The sequence below is a fragment of the Somniosus microcephalus genome, unplaced genomic scaffold (genome assembly GCF_052327205.1).
Source record: "Somniosus microcephalus isolate GS21.2 unplaced genomic scaffold, FLI_Smic_1.0 unresolved_chr7, whole genome shotgun sequence".
Taxonomy (NCBI): domain Eukaryota; kingdom Metazoa; phylum Chordata; class Chondrichthyes; order Squaliformes; family Somniosidae; genus Somniosus; species Somniosus microcephalus.
This window is the reverse complement of record NW_028225185.1, coordinates 28,861,155-28,886,154: the sequence shown is the minus strand read 5'-3', so window position 1 is coordinate 28,886,154 and position 25,000 is coordinate 28,861,155. Positions and strand designations below refer to the sequence as shown.

At 54.4% G+C, this 25,000-nt stretch overlaps 1 protein-coding gene across 2 annotated transcripts in view; it reads right to left on the bottom strand.

Moving 5' to 3' along the window:
• phf8 (PHD finger protein 8) overlaps positions 1-25,000 on the bottom strand; it is a 64,863-nt gene that overhangs the window by 5,611 nt on the left and 34,252 nt on the right. The window contains exons 10-18 of one of the 2 annotated variants that reach the window (XM_085978839.1): positions 18,933-19,024; positions 16,604-16,693; positions 14,355-14,476; positions 13,232-13,410; positions 5,756-5,841; positions 3,962-4,116; positions 2,982-3,301; positions 1,881-1,976; positions 309-418 (exon numbers count right to left, since the gene is read on the bottom strand). In XM_085978839.1, coding sequence (XP_085834965.1) covers positions 309-418; positions 1,881-1,976; positions 2,982-3,301; positions 3,962-4,116; positions 5,756-5,841; positions 13,232-13,410; positions 14,355-14,476; positions 16,604-16,693; positions 18,933-19,024 — 1,250 coding nt within the window. The remainder of the gene's footprint in view (positions 1-308; positions 419-1,880; positions 1,977-2,981; positions 3,302-3,961; positions 4,117-5,755; positions 5,842-13,231; positions 13,411-14,354; positions 14,477-16,603; positions 16,694-18,932; positions 19,025-25,000) is intronic. The other variant, XM_085978840.1, reaches the window with a different exon arrangement.

The window sequence follows — 25,000 nt, the reverse complement described above, 5'->3', positions numbered from 1 at the left end:
TGATCTCATTAAATGGCAGAACAGGCTCGAGGGGCCGAATGGCCTACTCCTGCTCCTATCTTCTATGTTTCTATTATTCGCAGGTCTCACGATGGCGCAAGTGAGACTCGCCGCATCTCCCAAACCTCTGCATCATTTACCCCGTTATCCCTCCCTCCTGCAGCAGACTCCCGACGAGCCCCCGGCCTTCCCCAGCGACCCCTCTGCCGCCTCCTCGATGCTTTCAGCCCGCGAGCCCCCTCCCGCCGTGCCAGCTCCCGGGGCTGCCTCCACGGGAAGATGACCAAGAGCGATGCCAAGTACCGTACCTGCTGTGCCAGCTTGGCCGCCGCGGCAGCCAGCCCCGTCTCGATGGATGCCACCCGCGTTCCTTCCCGTATCGGCCGCTCCTGCCGTGGAAGAGTCGGCGCCACGCGAGCTGGGGTGTCGGTGGAAAAATAAACCAGTTCAGTTCGGCATTCGGTACAAGGCTGTGTTGGCGTTTAGTGCCGGGTGACATGAATCAACTGAGCGGCCTGCGGGTGGCGCTGTCCAGGGAGAGTATAAACACTCAGGCACGGGCCCAGCTTGCGCAGGACATTCTTAACAGGAACTAGTGAAGGACACAACTAGACCTCCATGTTGTAAAACAGTTGATTAAAGCTTTAACGCTTAGACAAAGTGCCTAGTAGTTTTCTTACGTCACTGGGGCTGTGTTGCCGTTTATTGCCGGGTACGCACTGGGGAGGGCTGGTTTTTTATAATTCGTTCCTGAGATGTGGGCGTCGCTGGCAAGGCCGGCATTTATTGCCCATCCCTAGTCGCCCTTGAGAAGGTGGTGGTGAGCCTCCTTCTTGAACCGCTGCAGTCTCGTGTGGTGAAGGTGCTCCCACAGCGCTGTTAGGGAGGGAGTTCCAGGATTTTGACCCAGCGACGATGAAGGAACGGCCGATATATTTCCAAGTCAGGATGGTGTGTGTGACTCGGAGGGGAACTTGGAGGTGGTGGTGTTCCCGTGCGCCTGCTGCCCTTGTCCTTCTAGGTGGAAGAGGTGGCGGGTTTGGGAGGTGTTGCCGAAGAAGCCTTGGCGAGTTGCTGCAGTGCATCTTGTAGATGGTCCACACTGCAGCCACGGTGCGCCAGTGGTGGAGGGAGTGAATGTTTATGGTGGTGGACGGGGTGCCGATCAAGCGGGCTGCTTTGTCCTGGATGGTGTCGAGCTTCTCGAGTGTTGGAGCTGCAACTCATCCAGGCAAGTGGAGAGTGTTCCATCACACTCCTGACTTGTGCCTTGTAGATGGTGGAAAGGCTTTGGGGAATCAGGAGGTGAGACTCTTGCCGCAGAATACCCAGCCTCTGACCTGCTCTTGTTGCCACAGTATTTATGTGGCTGGTCCAGTTAAGTTTCTGGTCAGTGGTGACCCCCCAGGATGTTGATGGTGGGGGATTCGGCGATGGTAATGTCATTGAATGTCAAAGGGAGGTGGTTAGACTCTCTCTTGTTGGAGATAGTCATTGCCTGGCACTTGTGTGGTGTGAATATTACTTGCCACTTATCAGCCCAAGCCTGAACGTTGTCCAGGTCTTGCTGCACGCGGGCACGGACTGTTTCATTATCTGAGGAGTTGTGAATGGAGCTGAACACTCTGCAGTTATCAGCGAACATCCCCACTTCTGACCTTGTGATGGAGGGAAGGTCATTGATGAAGCAGCTGAAGATTGTTGGGGCTCGGACACTGCCCTGAGGAACTCCTGCAGTGCTGACACACTGGGGAGGATGTTCAGCACCGGGAACACACTGGGGAGCCACGCTATGCAGGTCTAGACACAGTATTCGGCATTCGCCAATGTACTGTGGGAGCCGCTGATTCGCACTCCTATCGGAGAGCTGGAACACATACCTTTAGGGTTCCAAGGTGCATCGTCACTGCTCCGCCTCTTCTTATTCCGTGCCTTCAAGGTGGGGTCATCATCATCCGACTCGAGGGATGGATACACTGGGGGAGAGGGGCGGCAAGGAACAGCGTCAAACTCCCAGCTTTTAATGGGGACAGTGTAGAGGGAGCTTTACTCTGTATCTAACCCGTGCTCTACCTGCCCTGGGACTGTTTGATGGGACAGTGTAGAGGGAGATTTACTCTGTATCTAACCCGTGCTCTACCTGCCCTGGGACTGTTTGATGGGACAGTGTAGCGGGAGCTTTACTCTGTATCTAACCCGTGCTCTACCTGCCCTGGGAGTGTTTGATGGGACAGTGTAGAAGGAGCTTTACTCTGTATCTAACCCATGCTGTACCTGCCCTGGGAGTGTTTGATGGGACAGTGTAGAGGGAGCTTTACTCTGTATCTAACCGTGCTGTATCTGTCCTGGGAGTGTTTGATGGGAAAGTGTAGAGGGAGCTTTACTCTGTATCTAACCCGTGCTGTACCTGCCCTGGGAGTGTTTGATGGGACAGTGTAGAGGGAGCTTTACTCTGTATCTAACCCCGTGCTGTACCTGCCCTGCGAGTGTTTGATGGGACAGTGTAGAGGGAGCTTTACTCTGTATATAACCCCGTGCTGTGCCTGCGCTGGGAATGTTTGATGGGACAGTGTAGAGGGAGCTTTACTCTGTATCTAATCACGTGCTGTACCTGCCCTGGGAGTGTTTGATGGGGACAGTGTAGAGGGAGCTTTACTCTGTATCTAACCCCGTGCTGTACCTGCCCTGGGAGCATTAAGATTCAACCAGGTTATGCTGGACTGGAGTCACGTATACGCCAGGCCGGGCGGGGGAGGGATCTGGTCCCTGTGCCTTCTTCTGAGGACAACGCTGCAGCTTTCAACCTCATTTTAACTTTTCCTCTGCTGCCAGCCCCCAAGAAAAAAAAAAGATGAGCTTTTCGTATTTCCAACCTGCCCTGGGCCGACCCGACCTGCGGGTGGCTCGCCCAAGACCCGGAACCGCTCGGCTTGGCCTGCTCCCCCCTACCCCCCACGCACGCCCCTCGGAAGGTCCCTCACCGTAGTCGGAGTCTTTGAAACAGGCTCCCAGACTCTCCTGGTCGTCGTAGCTGTCGTCGTCGCTGCGCTCGGGCAGCTTGCCGGCCTTCTTGGCCGGGCGCTGGGCCGGCTTGCCCTTGGCCTTCTTGCCGCCGGCCTGAGTGGCGGCGCCGGCGGAGGAGGAAGGGGCGGAGGCGGAGCAGGAGGAAGGGCCGCCGTTGCGCTCCTGCCCGCTGGTCCACCAGGCCTGGAGGCTGGAGCCAGGGGAGGCCTGCAGGTTGGCCATGCACAGCATGCCCTGGATGGCCTCCTGTGTGCTGGGAGAAGCCGGGGGCTGGCTGCTGTGTGAGAGAGAGAGAGAGGGAGAGAGAAAAGAACATAGATCAGAGAGAGCCAATGGTCGGCAGCGGGAGTGCGACGCCCGTCCGACGCACAGGAGGATCCCACAAGGACATGCGCTCCAATCCAGCGACACAGGACGTCCCAAAGTGCTTCACAGCCAATGAACCACATTTTTTTGAAGTGTGGTCACTGTTGTAATGTAGGAAACGCGGCAGCCAGTTCGCGCACAGCAAGCTCCCACAAACAGCCAATGTGATAAATGACCGGGTCATCTGTTTTAGTGATGTTGGTTGAGGGATAAATATTGGCCCCAGGACACCGGGGAGAGCTCTTCTTCCAGTGGTGGGCAGACAGGGCCACGGGTTTAATGTCTCGTCCGAAAGACGCCATCTCCGACAGTGCGGCCCTCCCTCAGTACTGCCCCTCCGACAGTGCAGTGCTCCCTCAGTACCGCCCCTCCGACAGTGCGGCACTCCCTCAGTACTGCCCCTCCGACAGTGCTGAGCACCCTCAGTACTGCCCCTCCGACAGTGCGGCACTCCCTCAGTACTGCCCCTCCGACAGTGCGGCGCTCGCTCAGTACCGCCCCTCCGACAGTGCGGCGCTCGCTCAGTACGGCGGTATTGTACCGCGGAGTGGGTGCAGAAGGAACCGTTTACCTTTGCGAGGCGTAGTCCAGACCCCCGACCTCCTTGCTGGCCTTGAGCAGATCGAGAATACCGGCGGAGCTGCTCGCCCCCGCCGGGTCTGCTGAACCCGCTCCGGTACTGCTGTCAATGTCGACGGCAGAATCCTCATCCGACGAGTCATCCTCCTGTATATAGGGAGGGGGGAGAGAGAGAGAGAGAGAGACAAATATGTAACAACATGTCACAACCTGAGGACTGTTTAAAATTAAGACTGTTTAAAATTAATATTGAACGTACCAAATGAAGTAGAAAGACTGTTTAAAATTAATATTGTTTAAAAGTAATATTGTATGTACCCAACAAATGTCAAATCGATTGACACCTACAGAATGTTGGAAAACTGTACCTTTTTGCTATGTAAGCTTTGGCAATATGGTTCTCTGTAAACTTTCATGCCAATAAAGCATTTTAATTGGAATTGGAATTGGAGAGAGAGAGAGAGAGAGGGAGAGACAGAGAGAGAGAAATACAGACAGAGAGAAAGGGAGAGAGAGAGACAGAGAGAGATGGAGAGAGAGAGAAAGGGAGAGAGACAGAGAGAGAGAAATATAGAGAGACACAGAGAGACATACAGAGAGAGAGAGAGAAATATAGAGAGACACAGAGAGACATACAGAGAGAGAGAGAGAAATATAGAGAGACACAGAGAGACATACAGAGAGAGAGAAACATAGAGAGAGAAAGAGACACAGAGAGAGAGAGAGACAGAGAGAGAAAGGGAGAGAGACAGAGAGAGAGAGAGACAGAGAGAGAAAGGGAGAGAGACAGAGAGAGAGGCAGAGAGAGAGAGAGCGAGAGAGAGAGAGCGGGGAGGGGGAAGTGGAAGAGAGAGAGATCTTTAACATCCACTTCAAGCCACCAGCGCGAGCTGATTGGTCCCCATCGGATGTCCTCTGACAACACAGCCCTGCGCTTCAGTGTGGGTCTGAGCGGGGCTCAAACCCACAACCTTTCGACTCAGAACACAAGAAATAGGAGCAGGAGTCGGCCATTCGGCCCCTCGAGCCTGCTCCGCCATTCAATAAGATCAGGGCTGATCATCGACCTCAACTCCACTCTCCCGCCCGATCCCCATATCCCTCGATTCCCCGAGAGTCCAAAAATCTCTCGATCTCAGCCTTGAATAGACTCAATGACTGAGCCTCCACAGCCCTCTGGGGCAGAGAATTCCAAAGATTCACCGCCCTCTGAGTGAAGAAATTCCTCCTCATCTCAGTCCTAAATGGCCGACCCCTTATCCTGAGACTGTGACCCCTGGTTCTAGACTCTCCAGCCAGGGGGAAACAGCCTCTCAGCATCTACCCTGTCAATCCCCCTCAGAATCTTATATGTTTCAATGAGATCACCTCTCATTCTTCTAATGTGTTCTGAGGCAAAGGCGCTGCTGGTTTGAGGCGCCCTGGCTGAACGACGGAGACAAGGAGGAGCCGAGGTTGGACGCATGGTCAGTGTGGAGTTAGCTGACCCGAGATAGAGGGGAGGGAAGGGACTGTGGCGGGGTGTAGCGCTGTTACAATTGGTCTCCGCACCCAGGACTCTCCCCCCCCCCCCCGCACCGCCCCCACCCCCCCGACCACAGGGAAGTGACAACGTGGACGTTGGGGTGTACGGCAGCCTGGGGCACGGCTGTGATTTGGCAGGCTATTCGACCAAGGGGGAAGCGCCATCCAATGCCCGCGTGTGGGTGGGGTGGACGCGATGCCCTCAGGCCAAAGGCGCCAGGGGGGGAAAGCTGAAGTCGATCTCCTGGCAAAATGCCCTTACCACAATGTCAAAGTCCACTTCTCCCGGCTCCCGCTTCCGGGTGGGATCCATGCAGGGCTTGGCTCGGGGTAATCGGCGCGGCAGCTCTGAGGAGGAGAGAATAAGATTCGAATCAGTACACGGCAATCTCCGACTGACACAGGAATCAGTGCGCAGCAGCAGTCACGCCTGCAAGAGGGATTTTTTTTTAATTTGTTCCTGGGATGTGGGCGTCGCTGGCGAGGCCGGCATTTATTGCCCATCCCTAGCCGCCCTTGAGAAGGTGGTGGTGAGCCGCCTTCTTGAACCGCTGCAGTCCCGTGTGGTGAAGGTGCTCCCACAGCGCTGTTAGGGAGGGAGTTCCAGGATTTTGACCCAGCGACGATGAAGGAACGGCCGATATATTTCCAAGTCAGGATGGTGTGTGTGACTCGGAGGGGAACTTGGAGGTGGCGGTGTCCCCGTGCGCCTGCTGCCCTTGTCCTTCTAGGTGGAAGAGGTGGCGGGTTTGGGAGGTGCTGCCGAAGAAGCCTTGGCGAGTTGCTGCAGTGCATCTTGTAGATGGTCCACACTGCAGCCACGGTGCGCCGGTGGTGGAGGGAGTGAATGTTTAAGGTGGTGGACGGGGTGCCGATCAAGCGGGCTGCTTTGTCCTGGATGGTGTCGAGCTTCTCGAGTGTTGTTGGAGCTGCAACTCATCCAGGCAAGTGGAGAGTATTCCATCACACTCCTGACTTGTGCCTTGTAGATGGTGGAAAAGCTTTGGGGAGTCAGGAGGTGAGACACTCGCCGCAGAATACCCAGCCTCTGACCTGTTCTTGTTGCCACAGTATTTATGCGGCTGGTCCAGTTAAGTTTCTGGTCAATGGTGACCCCCAGGATGTTGATGGTGGGGGATTCGGCGATGGTAATGCCGTTGAATGTCAAGGGGAGGTGGTTAGACTCTCTCTTGTTGGACCTGGAGGAGATTGAGGGGGATTTGACCTGACTCATTCCTTTTACAGCGCCACCGACTGGTCAGAGCCTGTAACTGCACCGTGACAGACAGCTGTTTACATACCACACCGTCATTCTAAATGTTTACGCCATTTCAGGCTGTCTTAAAAGTGCAACCAAAGGTCATGACAGCAGGAAGATGGACAGCTAGTGTGCACATACACAGGATTTTTACAGATTACACAGGATATACGGCACAGGAACAGGCCATTCGGCCCAACCAGTCCATGCTGGCGTTGGTGCTACACACGAGCCTCCTCCCACCCCTCTTCATCTCACCCCATCACCATCTCCTTCTATTCCTTTCTCCCTCCTGTGTTTATCCAGCTTCCCCTTAAATGCATCTCCGCTATTCGCCTCGACCACTCCCTGTGGTAGCGAGTTCCACATTCTCACCACTCTCTGGGTAAAGATTCTCCTGAATTCCCCATTGGATTTCTTGGTGACTATCTTATATTGACGGCCTCTAGTTATGCTCTTCCCCACAAGTGGAAACATTCTCTCTGTATCCACTCTATCAAAACCTGTCATAATTTTAAAGACCTCTATCTGGTCACCCCTCAGTCAAGAGAAGAGAGACCCAGCCTGTTCATCCTTTCCTGATAAGTATACCCTCGCAGGTCTGGTATCATCCTTGTAAATCTTTATTGCACCCTCTCCAGTGCCTCTCTATACTTTTTATAAATAGGGAGTGTGGTAAACCACTGCTAACTCTGTACATGTCTGTGTGGTAAACCACTGTTAACTCTGTACAGGTCCGGGCATGTCTCCGCCCCTGGCTCCACCCCTAAGCCCGGGTATAAAGGTGACTCACCACCCTTCCCCCGGGAGCTCTTAGGATGGATCCACTAGCAGAGGCATGCTCCAGTTCTTAGTCAATAAAAGCCTACTTCGTATAAGTTCAACTCGTAGTCTTTGGTGTTGTTGATAGTGCATCAATTTTATTGACTAAATTTTCAACATGGAGCAAATCTTGAAGCCGGAACGTTTAGACCTGGATCCTCAAGCAGCAGATGCAGCCAATAACTTTGAACACTGGCTGAGCTGTTTCAAAGCCTTCCTGGAGGCCTCCAGCACTACCGTCACTACAGATGACGCGAAACGGCTTGTCTTGAATTCATGGGTGAGCCACCGAGTCTACTCGATCATCCGAGACGCCACAACTTACGCGGCCGCCATCGCGACGCTAAAGGAACAATACGTGAGGCCTGTTAACGAGGTCTACGCCAGACACCCCCTGGCTACCCGAAAACAGCGCCCCGGGAAATCGGGCGCCGAATATTTACTGGCACTGAGAGTCCTCGGCCGGGCCTGTAATTGCAAAGCGGTGACGGCCAAGGAATGCACGGAAGACCTGATCCGAGACGCCTACGTAGCCGGCATCAGGTCCAACTATACACGGCAGAGGCTGCTGGAACAGAGGGGGCTCGACCTGCAGAAGACGGTGGCCCTCGCTAACTCGTTAGACGTGGCCCTCCAGAACATGGACACCTACCCCCCTGACCGGATGGCCACGTGGATGTCACGGGAGCAGCCATCTTGGGACCCGGTAAGGCCACAAGCCGCCAGCAGCCCAACTACAGCTGCAATGACCAGAGGCCAGAAATGCTGCTTCTGCGGCCAGGCCAAGCACCCCAGACAGCAATGCCCAGCAAAGGACGCGACCTGCTCCAAATGCGGCAAGAAAGGCCACTACGCGAGAGTGTGCAGGGCGAAATCGACCCCCAATTCCAGCAGCGCCGCGTGTGAACCGTGCAGGCCGCCATTTTGGACCCCACCAACCACGTGTGAGCCGTGCGGGCCGCCATTTTGGGCACCACCAGCCGCGGGGGAGCCGCCATCTTGGACACCATTTCGGGACCAGGCCCCCGGCGCGGGCGAATACTACAGCGACCCACCGACCTCGACGATGGCCTCCATCACCCTGGACCAATCTAGGCCCCATCAACTAGCCAGGTCCATGATGAACGTAAAGGTAAATGGCCATGCCACAAATTGCCTTTTCGACTGCGGAAGCACGGAGAGCTTCATCCACCCCGACACGGTGCGACGCTACTCCCTATCGGTTATGCCCACACGCCACCAGGTCTTTATGGCCTCAAAGTCCCATACGGCGGACGTCGGCGGCTACTGTGTAGCGACTCTGACAGTGAACGGCGTGGAGTACGGAGATTTTAAATTCCTCGTCCTGCCACAGCTCTGCGCCCCCGTACTGCTAGGATTAGACTTCCAGTGCCATCTGGAGAGCGTCACGATGGCATATGGCGGGCCCCTGCCCCCACTTACAGTCTGCAGCCGGCAGAATTTAAACACGGCGCCGCGCAAAGTATGCAGCCTGTCCACCCTGAAGGTCAAACCCTCCCCCGTTGTTCGCTAACCTCGCCAAAGACTGCAAGCCAATTGCTACTAAAAGCAGGCAGTACAGTGCCGGGGATAGGAGCTTTATTAAATCAGAAGTAGAAAGACTCCTGAGGGAAGGGATTATCGAGGGCAGCACCAGCCCATGGCGAGCCCAAGTGGTGGTAGTGAAGACCGGCGAAAAACAGCGCCTGGTTATTGATTACAGCCAGACGATCAATCGATACACGCAATGAGACGCATACCCACTTCCCCGCATATCTGACATGGTCAACCAGATAGCACAATACCGGGTATTCTCGACGATTGATCTGAAGTCGGCATACCACCAGCTCCCCATCAGGCCTGAGGACCGCCAGTACACGGCCTTCGAGGCCGACGGTCGCCTCTACCACTTCCTCCGAGTCCCCTTTGGCGTCACCAACGGGGCCTCGGTCTTCCAAAGAGAGATGGACCGGATGGTTGACCAGAACGCGCTGCAGGCCACCTTCCCCTATCTAGACAACGTCACCATCTGCGGCCATGACCGGCATGACCACGACGCCAACCTAGAAAAATTCCTCCGTACGGCCCAACGGCTGAATCTGACATACAACAGAGAAAAATGTATGTTCCGCACCACGCGCCTCGCTATTCTTGGCTGCGTGGTGGAAAACGGAGTCATCGGCCCCGACCCCGACCGAATGCGCCCCATCCTGGAACTACCCCTCCCCCACTGCCTAAAAGCCCTGAAGAGATGCCTAGGGTTCTTCTCTTACTACGCCCAGTGGGTGCCCAACTATGCGGACAAAGCCCGGCCCCTCATCAAGTCAACCTCCTTCCCCCTGACGGCAGAGGCCCGTGCGGCCTTCACCCTCATAAAAGAGGACATTGCGAAGGCCACAATGCACGCAGTGGATGAGTCCATCCCTTTCCAAGTGGAGAGCGATGCATCCGACTTCGCCCTAGCCGCAACCCTTAACCAGGCGGGGAGACCCGTGGCCTTCTTTTCACGGACCCTCCAGGGCCCCGAAATTCGACACTCCTCAGTCGAGAAGGAGGCCCAGGCGATAGTGGAGGCTGTACGGCACTGGAGGCATTACCTGGCCGGTAAACGTTTCACCCTGCTCACTGACCAACGGTCAGTAGCATTTATGTTTAACAACAGACAAAGGGGGAAAATCAAAAATGATAAGCTATTGCGGTGGAGGATCGAGTTATCCACCTACAACTACGATATCTTATACCGGCCCGGGAAACTTAATGAGCCCCCAGACGCCCTATCACATGGGACATGTGCCAACGCACAAGTCGATAGGCTACGGACCCTCCACAATGATCTCTGCCACCCGGGGGTCACCAGGTTCTTCCATTTTATTAAAGCTCGCAACCTGCCTTACTCCATCGAGGAGGTCAGGACCATGACCAGGAACTGCCAGGTCTGCGCCGAATGCAAACCGCATTTTTATAGGCCAGACAGGGCACACCTGATTAAAGCCACCCGCCCCTTCGAACGTCTCAGCGTCGATTTCAAGGGGCCCCTTCCCTCCTCTGACCGCAACACGTACTTCCTCAATATTATTGACGAGTACTCCAGTTTCCCCTTCGCCACCCCCTGCCCGGACATGACCAGCGCCACAGTCATCAGGTGCCTCAACGATCTGTTCGCCATATTTGGCTTCCCCAATTACATCCACAGCGACAGGGGCTCGTCGTTCATGAGCGACGAGCTGCGCCAGTACCTGCTCGAGAAGGGCATAGTCACGAGCAGGACTACCAGCTACAACCCCCGGGGTAACGGACAGGTAGAGAGGGAGAACGCAACGGTGTGGAAGACCGCCATGCTCGCCCTAAAATCCAAGGGCCTCCCAATCTCCCGCTGGCAAGATGTCCTCCCCGATGCGCTCCACTCCATACGAGGGTGTGGGTTTTCTCCGGGTGCTCCGGTTTCCTCCCAGTCCAAAGATGTGCGGGTTAGGATGATTGGCTATGATAAATTGACCCTTACTGTTAGGGGGATTAAATACGTGGGGTTACGGGGATAGGGTGGGATATGTGATGGTGTAGGGGTTACGGGGATCGGGTGGGGTATGTGTCGGTGCAGGCTCGATGGGCCGAAATGGCCTCTATCTGCACTGTGGGGTTTCTGTGATTCTGTGATCACTGCTCTGTACTGCCACAAACGCCACCCCTCACGAGAAGATGTTCGTCTTCCCCAGGAAATCCACCTCGGGGACATCACTACCGCCATGGCTGACGTCTCCGGGACCCGTCCTGCTCAGGAAACACGTGAGGAGCCACAAGACGGACCCCCTGGTCGAAAAAGTTCACCTCCTCCACGCCAACCCACAGTACGCCTACGTGGCGTATCCTGACGGGCGGGAGGACACAGTCTCAATTCGAGACCTCGCACCCTCAGGTACCACCCGAAACACCATCGATCACCATCCACTACCTCCACCCACCACCACTACCCACGACGCACCGCCGGGGTGTCTACCACGAACTGACGACATGCCGGTGCCATCCCTACCCCGAGAGGACGTCACGCCAGTGCTCCGTCCCACGCGAGAAGCGGCCGCGGGCAAAGAACCGCCGCAACCGGCACCACGAAGATCATTACGGCAGACAAGACCCCCGGAGAGACTTTCGTATACGAACTTTTGAAACACTTCACCCCGCCGGACTCTTTTTTAAACGAGGGGTGAATGTGGTAAACCACTGCTAACTCTGTACATGTCTGTGTGGTAAGCCACTGTTAACTCTGTACAGGTCCGGGCATGTCTCCGCCCCTGGCTCCACCCCTAAGCCCGGGTATAAAGGTGACTCACCACCCTTCCCCCGGGAGCTCTTAGGATGGATCCACTAGCAGAGGCATGCTCCAGTTCTTAGTCAATAAAAGCCTACTTCGTATAAGTTCAACTCGTAGTCTTTGGTGTTGTTGATAGTGCATCAGGGAGATGGAGAGGTAAAGGCAGATAGATAGGAGAAGTATGAATGTAATACATTTCATTCACTTTCCCCCATCTGCCCATGACGATCCCCCTGGGTAACACCTCAACAAGCGGAGGGGCAGTACTGAGGGAGCGCCGCACTGTCGGAGGGGCGGGTACTGAGGGAGCGCCGCACTGTCGGAGGGGCGGGTACTGAGGGAGCGCCGCACTGTCGGAGGGGCGGTACTGAGGGAGCGCCGCACTGTCGGAGGGGCGGTACTGAGGGAGCGCCGCACTGTCGGAGGGGCGGTACTGAGGGAGCGCCGCACTGTCGGAGGGTCGGTACTGAGGGAGCGCCGCACTGTCGGAGGGTCGGTACTGAGGGAGCGCCGCACTGTCGGAGGGGCTGTACTGAGGGAGCGCCGCACTGTCGGAGGGGCGGGTACTGAGGGAGCGCCGCGCTATCGGAGGGGCGGTACTGAGGGAGCGCCGCGCTGTCGGAGGGGCGGTACTGAGGGAGCGCCGCGCTGTCGGAGGGGCGGTACTGAGGGAGCGCCGCGCTGTCGGAGGGGCGGTACTGAGGGAGCGCCGCGCTGTCGGAGGGGCGGTACTGAGGGAGCGCCGCGCTGTCGGAGGGGTGGTACTGAGGGAGCGCCGCGCTGTCGGAGGGGCGGTACTGAGAGAGCGCCGCATTGTCGGAGGGGCAGTACTGAGGGAGCGCCACACTGTCGGAGGTGCTGTCTTTTGGATGAGACGGGTGGATTTAAAAGATCCCACGGACACTACTGGAAGAAAAGCAGGCGGTGGGGGGGTGAGGGGGAGTTCTCCCCGGTGTCCTGGGGCCAATATTTATCCCTCCACCAACATCACTAAAACAGGTGATCTGATCATTATCACATTGCTGTTTGTGGGAGCTTGCTGTGCGCAAATTGGCTGCTGCGTTTCCTACATTACAACAGTGACCACAGAGTTTTATTATGTCAGTGACCACACTTCAAAAGTGATTCACTGGCTGTGAAGCGCTTTGGGACGTCCTGAGGTGGAGCTCATTTTTCTTCCCTGGTCTGTACGGCCCCGTGCCGCGCTGGACCATCGAGGGCGGGGGGTGGGGGTGGTGGCGCGGGGCGGGGGAGGGGGTGGGGAGAGAGATATTCCTGCGCTTGAGAGGAAGTCCTTTACGGCGGGGAGCGGGCGCGGGGGGTTGTAAAGAAGAGACTGGCAGTGCTCTTACTCAGCAACTTCTTGCTGGCGCTCATCACCCTCCGTTCCTTCCGCGGTGTCTCGTCGATTTGCAAGTCGTCCTCCGAGTCGTAGTCGTACTCGTCTTTGATGCAGCGCTTCACCCCCTTCAGCATGCCGAAGAGGGGCTCGAACTTCCCCGAGGCCGACTGCAGCTTCACCCCTTTGTTGCTGTAGGAGAAGACGACAGGCAGTGAGGTTGGTCAGTCCGGGAGGACAGCGGCCGTTCAGAATGTCCTGCCGCAGTGGTGAGATTTTCCTCCGTTTCTCTAGCAACTCACCCACCGCCCCCCACCCCCTCCCTTCTCCTGTAGGCTCTGGCTATCCCTGGGGTACGGCTCCCACGGCCGCGTTCTGTTACCTCACCCGAGTGAGTGTGTGCGCGCGTGAGAGACCCCGCGTGTGAGAGTGCGTGCGAGAGAGTGCGTGCGAGAGAGACCGTGCGAGAGAGTGAGAGTGCGTGTGTGAGAGAGAGAGAGCACTTGCGAGAGAGAGAGACCGCGGGTGAGAGAGAGTGCAAGAGAGCGTGCAACGGTGAGAGAGCGTGAGAGAGAGCGTGCAAGAGCGACAGCACGCGAGAGAGGGAGCGTCGTGCGAGAGAGAACGCGCAAGAGATTGAGAGCGTGCGAGAGAGTGAGCGTGCGAGTGAGTTAGCTGATATTAGCCGGGGTAATGGAGAGCGGGAATACCGGGAGCTGGCGTGGCTGCAATGCTCAGGTCCCCAGTTTAGCGGGAGTGCAAAGGGCCAGTGTCTGCAAGCGAGGAGGTGGAGAAACTTGAAATATATAAATCATTAACATGGTACCGGTAAAGTGCCCCAGCCACTTCCCAAGCTCAGTGCATGAAAGCAAATTATTTTTAATGTAAAAGGTAGTGATGCAGTTGGGAGAAACTTGCTCCACAGCACCACCTAGTGGCAGGAGCCTGCAACTACACCGTGACAGTTGACATAGCAAAATTATACTGGGAAATGTGGACACAGCAACTTACAGTGACGGGAAAGCGCGGCCACAATCTGTGACAGGTTTATGTGCAGGAAGTTAAAGATTTTTTTCCCACACAGCGAGAGGACGGTGGAGCGAGTGGCAGCGGGTGAAGCAGTGGGGTGGACTTGCCTCATTATTTTCCCGTTAGACAACACGAATCGCAGCTTGCTGTCGTCCAGGCCGACAGAAGCGTCCATCGCCAGCTCGCCCTCGACGCTCTCCATCTGCAGCTGTGAGCTCGGTGTTTCGCGCTGTGAATGGGAACATGGGAGAGAAAGAGAGAGAGAGAGAGAGAGAGCGGTTAGGAAAGTCGAGGAGCGCAGCGCCAGAGACTCAATGCAGGCTTCGATCCCGCAACCACCCGCATGCAAAGCGAGCGCGACGCCACTTGAGTCAATTACCCGGACCCTAACGCACAGAATTCAAGATATTTCATTCAATCATCAAATGGGTCGCAGAATCCACTCTGGGACAAAGCTTGAGGGTCTCTGCTGGGACAGCAGTGTGAGCAACGGGGAGAGAGAGAGGGCAGGGAAGGGGGAGGGGGTGAGGGAGGGGCAGAGGGGAGGCGAGAGGGAGGGAGGGGGCGAGAGAGAGGGGGAGGGAGGGGGCGAGAGAGAGGGGGAGGGAGGGGGCGAGAGAGAGGGGGAGGAGGGGGCGAGAGGGAGGGAGGGAGGGAGAGACGGGAGGGAGGGGGCGAGAGGGAGGGAGGGGGCGAGAGAGAGGGGGAGGGAGGGGGGCGAGAGAGAGGGGGAGATAAGGGGCGAGAGGGAGGGAGGGAGGGAGGGGGCGAGAGGGAGGGGCGAGGAGAGGCGAGAGTGAGGGAGGGGAGGGAGGGAAGAGCAGAGGGGAGAGAGAGAGGGAGGGGGGGAGAGAGGGAGGTGAGGGAGGGGGAATGAGGGGGTGAGCGGGAGGGGCAGAGGGGGGAGGGAGTAGAAGACAGGACAGAACGAGGGGACAGAGAAAGGAGGGGAAATAAAATGGAATAAATAGCGAGGGAGGAGAAGAATAAGACAGTGTGAGGCAGAGAGAGTGTGGGAGAGCGAGAGAGAGAGAGAGCGCGCCGGACAAACCAGGAGACAAGAGCTGAGTGCTACACAGACACACACACTCAGACACACACAAACACACACACACTGACTCAGATGCACACACCGACTCGACACAGACTCTCACACTCAGACACACACACAGACAGACACACATGCGCACACACACACAGACACATGCGCACACACATAGACAGACAGACATAGACAGACACATGCACACACACAGACAGACAGACAGACATGCACACACACAGATGACGGCACTACAAACAGCCAGAAAGCAGTGTGTGCGCAGGGAGTGAGAGGGAAAGGCCGAACCTGAACGAGGGCTGGCGGGGAACAGGAAATACCAGCTATAAAGTGAAAAGCCACCTTCTCCTTCTTGGGCGACTCCAGTTTTTTCAGGGTCTGTTTGGTGTGCATCTCCAGCAGGTCAAGATCCGGGGTCAGCAGGCCCACTGGCTCCTTGCCTTTCTTCCCCTTCCTCTTCCGCCGTCTCTGGGCTGGGCCCCCTTCTTGCGGCCGGGCTTCTCGCCACTGCCGGCGGTGTTGGGCGCCTGTGGGCTGCGGTGGAGGCCGAACAGCCCGCCCGTCTTTCCTACAGTCTGACAAAACATGGCCTGCTAAGTGGCGAGATTTCAAACTCAGGCGGCAGACACGAACACACAGCTGTAGCGATGGCGTCAGCCGTGGCTCAGTGCGGAGCAGTGAGGGAGCGCCGCACTGTGGGAGGGGCGGTACTGAGGGAGCGCCGCACTGTCAGAGGGGCGGTACTGAGGGAGCGCCGCACTGTGGGAGGGGCGGCACTGAGGGAGCGCCGCACTGTTGGAGGGGCGGTAATGAGGGAGCGCCGCACTGTCGGAGGGGCGGTACTGAGGGAGCGCCGCACTGTCGGAGGGGCAGTACTGAGGCAGTGCCGCACTGTCGGAGGGGCGGCACTGAGGGAGCGCCACACTGTCGGAGGGGCGGCACTGAGGGAGCGCCGCACTGTCGGAGGTGCCGGGTTTCGGATGGGACATTAAACTGAGGCCCGGTCTGCCCTCTCGGGTCGATGTAAAAGATCAGCCAGGATTCCCCTTCACCAGTGCATGCGTGCGGATTTGACGGGACGGGGCGCAGCTCCCCATAGTCCAATAGCCCTGCGACAGCACTCGCCCAGGCTCGCAGAGGCGGGGGGCTACAGAGCCTCCCAAGGGCTACTGAGGCATTGGCGGCGGGGCCTGTACCCCCACTTTGAGTCGGTGCTCTCCGGAGAGGAGTGGGTACGATTCCAGGGGTGGGCGAAAGGGATAGGGAACTCGCACAAACGCAGCTGAGGAGACTCACATCCACCAGCCGGATCTCTTTGGCGAGGTCTTTGATGAGCTGTGCAGTTCGAATAGTCTCCGGGATTTCATCCTCATGTTCAGGGAGAGCCTGGGGAACAAAAATGAGCAGATGGTGAATAAATGAGAAACCAGCAAACTCGAATAATCATTGTCTTGAAAGGAGCAGGAGTCGGCCATTCGGCCCCTCGAGCCTGCTCCGCCATTCAATGAGATCATGGCTGATCATCCAAATTCAGTCCCCTGTCCCTGCCTTCTCCCCATATCCCTTGATCCCTTTAGCCTTAAGAAATATATCCAACTCCTTCTTGAATATATTTAATGAATTGGCCTCTACTGCCTTGTGTGGTAGAGAATTCCACAGGTTCACCACTCTCTGGGTGAAGAAATTCCTCCTCATCTCAGTCCTAAATGGCCGACCCCTTATCCTTAGACTGTGACCCCTGGTTCTGGACTCCCCCGCCATCGGGAACATCCTTCCTGCATCTAGTCTGTCCAGTGCTGTTTAAGTTTCAATGAGATCCCTCTCATTCTTCTAAACTCCAGCGAGTATAAGCCCAATCGACCCAACCTCTCCTCATACGTCATTCCTGCCATCCCAGGTATCAGTCTGATGAATCTTCGCTGCACTCCCTCCATGGCAAGAACATCCTTCCTCAGATAAGGCGATCAAAACTGCACACAATACTCAAGGTGTGGTCTCACCAAGGCCCTGTACAACTGCAGCAAGACATCCTTGCTCCTGCACTCAAACCCTCTCGCTATGAAGGCCAACATACCATTTGCCTTCTTAACCGCCTGCTGCACCTGCATGCTTACCTTCAGCGACTGGTGCACAAGGACACTGTATCTGTATCTTGACTCCATCTACCCGCCTTGGTTCCGTATCCCTCAATCCCCGTACCCAACAAAAATCCATCAATCTCAGTCTTGAAAGCTCCAATTGACCCCCAGCCTCGACAGCTCTTTGGGGGGAGAGTCCCAGATTCCCACCAGCCTTTGTGTGAAGAAGTGCTTCCTGACATCACCCCTGAACGGCCTGGCTCTAATTTGAAGGTTCTGCCCCCTTGTTCTGGACTCCCCCCACCAGAGGAAATAGTTTCCCTCTCGATCGACCCGATCGGATCCTTTAATCATCTCAAACACCTCGATCAGATCGCCCCTTAATCTTCTATACTCGAGGGATTACAAGCCTAGCCTGTGTCTTTCGGATGAGACGCTAAACCGAGGCCCCGACTGCCCTCTCAGATGGGCGTAAAAGATCCCACTCGCAGTGGAGAGAGGGCGAGGGGGGCGGGGTTCTCCCCCGGTGTCCTGGGGCCAATATTTATCCCTCAACCAACATCACTGAAAACTGATTATCTGGTTGCTGTTTGTGGGAGCTTGCTGTGCGCAAATTGGCTGCCGCGTTTTTCCTGCAACAGTGACCACACTTCAACAAAAGTCCTTCATTGGCTGTGGAGCGCTTTGGGACGTCCTGAGGTGGTGAAAGGCGTTGGAGAGAGGCGAGTCGTTCCGCCAATTCCCACCGACCCATCAGGCCCGCCTTGACCGCTTCGCTCCGTCGAGTTAACCCTTGAGCCCCGACATGAATCAGTCATTCATGAAAGAATAACTTATGAAATAATACTGCGCGGCCTGCGGGTGGCGCTGTCCAGGGAGAGTATAAATACTCGGGCACGGGCCCAGCTTGCGCAGGACATTCTTTAACAGGAACTAGTGAAGGACACAGCTAGACCTCCATGTTGTAAAACAGTTGATTAAAGCTTTGTTTAACACTTAGACATAGAAACATAGAAGACAGGAGCAGGAGTAGGCCATTCGGCCCCTCGAGCCTGCTCCGCCATTCAATGAGATCATGGCTGATCATCCAAATTCAGTACCCGGTCCCTGCCTTCTCCCCATATCCCTTGATCCCTTTAGCCTTAAGAAATATATCCAACTCTTTCTTGAATATATTTAATGAACTGGCCTCCACCGCCCTCTGTGGCAGAGAATTCCACAGGTTCACCACTCTCTGGTGCGAAGTAGTTTTCCTACATTAATACTATTGCTTAATCCCCGGTTTAGTCGGAGACACTAAGGAAACAGGCCACTCGAGCCAACAGGTCCATGTTGGTTGACGCCAGCAACGCTGTACCCGCCTGGTAACTGGGTTTTAATCCCCTTCAGGTCTGGATGGTCTGCTCCTGGCGGAAATCAGCTCCCCTTCCCGTATTCCACCGCTCGGTCCCCCCCGCCCCCGCCTCACCCCATGCCGACTCCCACTTCCCTCTTGCACCTCCTGAAGATTATCGGAAAGGCGGGGGGGGGGGGACGTTGGACATTACCTCCTTCTTCATCCACGATCGGAAGGCCACGTTGAGCGACTTGGCGCCGTGCACCAGGTAGAGCGCTGGGTGCCGCGCGTTCTCTCGCAGGCCTGCGGGGGAACATTCAGAGGCTGTAAACACATCTCCCCGTCAATAAACCCTCCCCTCCTCCCGTCCGCAACAGCAGGCAGCTTGCATCTACAGGACACATAACAGCACGGGGACAAGTGATCCAGCGACAGCGCACAGACTAGAGTGAGTTACACTGGGTGATAACACACAGACTGGAGTGAGTTACACTGGGTGATAACACACAGACTGGAGTGAGTTACACCGGGTGATAACACACAGACTGGAGTGAGTTACACTGGGTGATAACACACAGACTGGAGTGAGTTACACCGGGTGATAACACACAGACTGGAGTGAGTTACACCGGGTGATAACACACAGACTGGAGTGAGTTACACTGGGTGATAACACACAGACTGGAGTGAGTTACACTGGGTGATAACACACAGACTGGAGTGAGTTACACCGGGTGATAACACACAGACTGGAGTGAGTTACACTGGGTGATAACACACAGACTGGAGTGAGTTACACTGGGTGATAACACACAGACTGGAGTGAGTTACACCGGGTGATAACACACAGACTGGAGTGAGTTACACCGGGTGATAACACACAGACTGGAGTGAGTTACACTGGGTGATAACACACAGACTGGAGTGAGTTACACTGGGTGATAACACACAGACTGGAGTGAGTTACACTGGGTGATAACACACAGACTGGAGTGAGTTACACTGGGTGATAACACACAGACTGGAGTGAGTTACACCGGGTGATAACACACAGACTGGAGTGAGTTACACTGGGTGATAACACACAGAGACTGGAGTGAGTTACACCGGGTGATAACACACAGACTGGAGTGAGTTACACTGGGTGATAACACACAGACTGGAGTGAGTTACACCGGGTGATAACACACAGACTGGAGTGAGTTACACTGGGTGATAACACACAGACTGGAGTGAGTTACACCGGGTGATAACACACAGACTGGAGTGAGTTACACTGGGTGATAACACACAGACTGGAGTGAGTTACACTGGGTGATAACACACAGACTGGAGTGAGTTACACTGGGTGATAACACACAGACTGGAGTGAGTTACACTGGGTGATAACACACAGACTGGAGTGAGTTACACCGGGTGATAACACACAGACTGGAGTGAGTTACACCGGGTGATAACACACAGACTGGAGTGAGTTACACTGGGGGTGATAACACACAGACTGGAGTGAGTTACACTGGGTGATAACACACAGACTGGAGTGAGTTACACCGGGTGATAACACACAGACTGGAGTGAGTTACACCGGGTGATAACACACAGACTGGAGTGAGTTACACCGGGTGATAACACACAGACTGGAGTGAGTTACACTGGGGGTGATAACACACAGACTGGAGTGAGTTACACCGGGTGATAACACACAGACTAGAGTGAGTTACACTGGGTGATAACACACAGACTGGAGTGAGTTACACCGGGTGATAACACACAGACTGGAGTGAGTTACACCGGGTGATAACACACAGACTGGAGTGAGTTACACCGGGTGATAACACACAGACTGGAGTGAGTTACACTGGGTGATAACACACAGACTGGAGTGAGTTACACCGGGTGATAACACACAGACTGGAGTGAGTTACACCGGGTGATAACACACAGACTGGAGTGAGTTACACCGGGTGATAACACACAGACTGGAGTGAGTTACACCGGGTGATAACACACAGACTGGAGTGAGTTACACTGGGTGATAACACACAGACTGGAGTGAGTTACACCGGGTGATAACACACAGACTGGAGTGAGTTACACTGGGTGATAACACACAGACTGGAGTGAGTTACACTGGGTGATAACACACAGACTGGAGTGAGTTACACTGGGTGATAACACACAGACTGGAGTGAGTTACACCGGGTGATAACACACAGACTGGAGTGAGTTACACTGGGTGATAACACACAGACTGGAGTGAGTTACACTGGGGGTGATAACACACAGACTGGAGTGAGATACACTGGGTGATACCACACAGACTGGAGTGAGTTACACTGGGTGATAACACACAGACTGGAGTGAGTTACACTGGGTGATAACACACAGACTGGAGTGAGTTACACTGGGTGATAACACACAGACTGGAGTGAGTTACACTGGGTGATAACACACAGACTGGAGTGAGTTACACTGGGTGATAACACACAGACTGGAGTGAGTTACACTGGGTGATAACACACAGACTGGAGTGAGTTACACCGGGTGATAACACACAGACTGGAGTGAGTTACACTGGGTGATAACACACAGACTGGAGTGAGTTACACCGGGTGATAACACACAGACTGGAGTGAGATACACTGGGTGATACCACACAGACTGGAGTGAGTTACACTGGGTGATAACACACAGACTGGAGTGAGTTACACTGGGTGATAACACACAGACTGGAGTGAGTTACACTGGGTGATAACACACAGACTGGAGTGAGTTACACCGGGTGATAACACACAGACTGGAGTGAGTTACACTGGGTGATAACACACAGACTGGAGTGAGTTACACTGGGTGATAACACACAGACTGGAGTGAGTTACACCGGGTGATAACACACAGACTGGAGTGAGTTACACTGGGTGATAACACACAGACTGGAGTGAGTTACACCGGGTGATAACACACAGACTGGAGTGAGTTACACCGGGTGATAACACACAGACTGGAGTGAGTTACACTGGGTGATAACACACAGACTGGAGTGAGTTACACCGGGTGATAACACACAGACTGGAGTGAGTTACACTGGGTGATACACAGACTGGAGTGAGTTACACTGGGGTGATAACACACAGACTGGAGTGAGTTACACTGGGAAGGGTGATAACACACAGACTGGAGTGAGTTACACCTGGGTGATAACACACAGACTGGAGTGAGTTACACTGGGTGATAACACACAGACTGGAGTGAGTTACACCGGGTGATAACACACAGACTGGAGTGAGTTACACTGGGTGATAACACACAGACTGGAGTTACCGGGTGATAACACAGACTGGGAGTTACCGGGTGATAACACACAGACTGGAGTGAGTTACACTGGGTGATAACACACAGACTGGAGTGAGTTACACTGGGTGATAACACACAGACTGGAGTGAGTTACACTGGGTGATAACACACAGACTGGAGTGAGTTACACTGGGTGATAACACACAGACTGGAGTGAGTTACACTGGGTGATAACACACAGACTGGAGTGAGTTACACTGGGTGATAACACACAGACTGGAGTGAGTTACACTGGGTGATAACACACAGACTGGAGTGAGTTACACTGGGTGATAACACACAGACTGGAGTGAGTTACACTGGGTGATAACACACAGACTGGAGTGAGTTACACTGGGTGATAACACACAGACTGGAGTGAGTTACACTGGGTGATAACACACAGACTGGAGTGAGTTACACTGGGTGATAACACACAGACTGGAGTGAGTTACACTGGGTGATAACACACAGACTGGAGTGAGTTACACCTGGGTGATAACACACAGACTGGAGTGAGTTACACTGGGTGATAACACACAGACTGGAGTGAGTTACACTGGGTGATAACACACAGACTGGAGTGAGTTACACTGGGTGATAACACACAGACTGGAGTGAGTTACACTGGGTGATAACACACAGACTGGAGTGAGTTACACTGGGTGATAACACACAGACTGGAGTGAGTTACACTGGGTGATAACACACAGACTGGAGTGAGTTACACTGGGTGATAACACACAGACTGGAGTGAGTTACACTGGGTGATAACACACAGACTGGAGTGAGTTACACTGGGTGATAACACACAGACTGGAGTGAGTTACACTGGGTGATAACACACAGACTGGAGTGAGTTACACTGGGTGATAACACACAGACTGGAGTGAGTTACACTGGGTGATAACACACAGACTGGAGTGAGTTACACTGGGTGATAACACACAGACTGGAGTGAGTTACACTGGGTGATAACACACAGACTGGAGTGAGTTACACTGGGTGATAACACACAGACTGGAGTGAGTTACACTGGGTGATAACACACAGACTGGAGTGAGTTACACTGGGTGATAACACACAGACTGGAGTGAGTTACACTGGGTGATAACACACAGACTGGAGTGAGTTACACTGGGTGATAACACACAGACTGGAGTGAGTTACACTGGGTGATAACACACAGACTGGAGTGAGTTACACCGGGGTGATAACACACAGACTGGAGTGAGTTACACCTGGGTGATAACACACAGACTGGAGTGAGTTACACTGGGTGATAACACACAGACTGGAGTGAGTTACACTGGGGTGATAACACACAGACTGGAGTGAGTTACACTGGGTGATAACACACAGACTGGAGTGAGTTACACTGGGTGATAACACACAGACTGGAGTGAGTTACACTGGGTGATAACACACAGACTGGAGTGAGTTACACTGGGTGATAACACACAGACTGGAGTGAGTTACACTGGGTGATAACACACAGACTGGAGTGAGTTACACTGGGTGATAACACACAGACTGGAGTGAGTTACACTGGGTGATAACACACAGACTGGAGTGAGTTACACTGGGTGATAACACACAGACTGGAGTGAGTTACACTGGGTGATAACACACAGACTGGAGTGAGTTACACTGGGTGATAACACACAGACTGGAGTGAGTTACACTGGGTGATAACACACAGACTGGAGTGAGTTACACTGGGTGATAACACACAGACTGGAGTGAGTTACACTGGGTGATAACACACAGACTGGAGTGAGTTACACTGGGTGATAACACACAGACTGGAGTGAGTTACACTGGGTGATAACACACAGACTGGAGTGAGTTACACTGGGTGATAACACACAGACTGGAGTGAGTTACACCGGGTGATAACACACAGACTGGAGTGAGTTACACTGGGTGATAACACACAGACTGGAGTGAGTTACACTGGGTGATAACACACAGACTGGAGTGAGTTACACCTGGGTGATAACACACAGACTGGAGTGAGTTACACTGGGTGATAACACACAGACTGGAGTGAGTTACACCGGGTGATAACACACAGACTGGAGTGAGTTACACCGGGTGATAACACACAGACTGGAGTGAGTTACACCGGGTGATAACACACAGACTGGAGTGAGTTACACCGGGTGATAACACACAGACTGGAGTGAGTTACACTGGGTGATAACACACAGACTGGAGTGAGTTACACTGGGTGATAACACACAGACTGGAGTGAGTTACACTGGGTGATAACACACAGACTGGAGTGAGTTACACCGGGTGATAACACACAGACTGGAGTGAGTTACACTGGGTGATAACACACAGACTGGAGTGAGTTACACTGGGTGATAACACACAGACTGGAGTGAGTTACACGGGTGATAACACACAGACTGGAGTGAGTTACACTGGGTGATAACACACAGACTGGAGTGAGTTACACTGGGTGATAACACACAGACTGGAGTGAGTTACACCGGGTGATAACACACAGACTGGAGTGAGTTACACTGGGTGATAACACACAGACTGGAGTGAGTTACACTGGGTGATAACACACAGACTGGAGTGAGTTACACTGGGTGATAACACACAGACTGGAGTGAGTTACACCTGGGTGATAACACACAGACTGAGTAAGGAACGGGGAACCACAGACTGGAGTGAGTTACACTGGGTGATAACACACAGACTGGAGTGAGTTACACCGGGTGATAACACACAGACTGGAGTGAGTTACACTGGGTGATAACACACAGACTGGAGTGAGTTACACTGGGTGATAACACACAGACTGGAAGTGAGTTACACTGGGTGATAAACACACAGACTGGAGTGAGTTACACCGGTGATAACACACAGACTGGAGTGAGTTACACTGGGTGATAACACACAGACTGAGAGTTACTGAGTTACACTGGG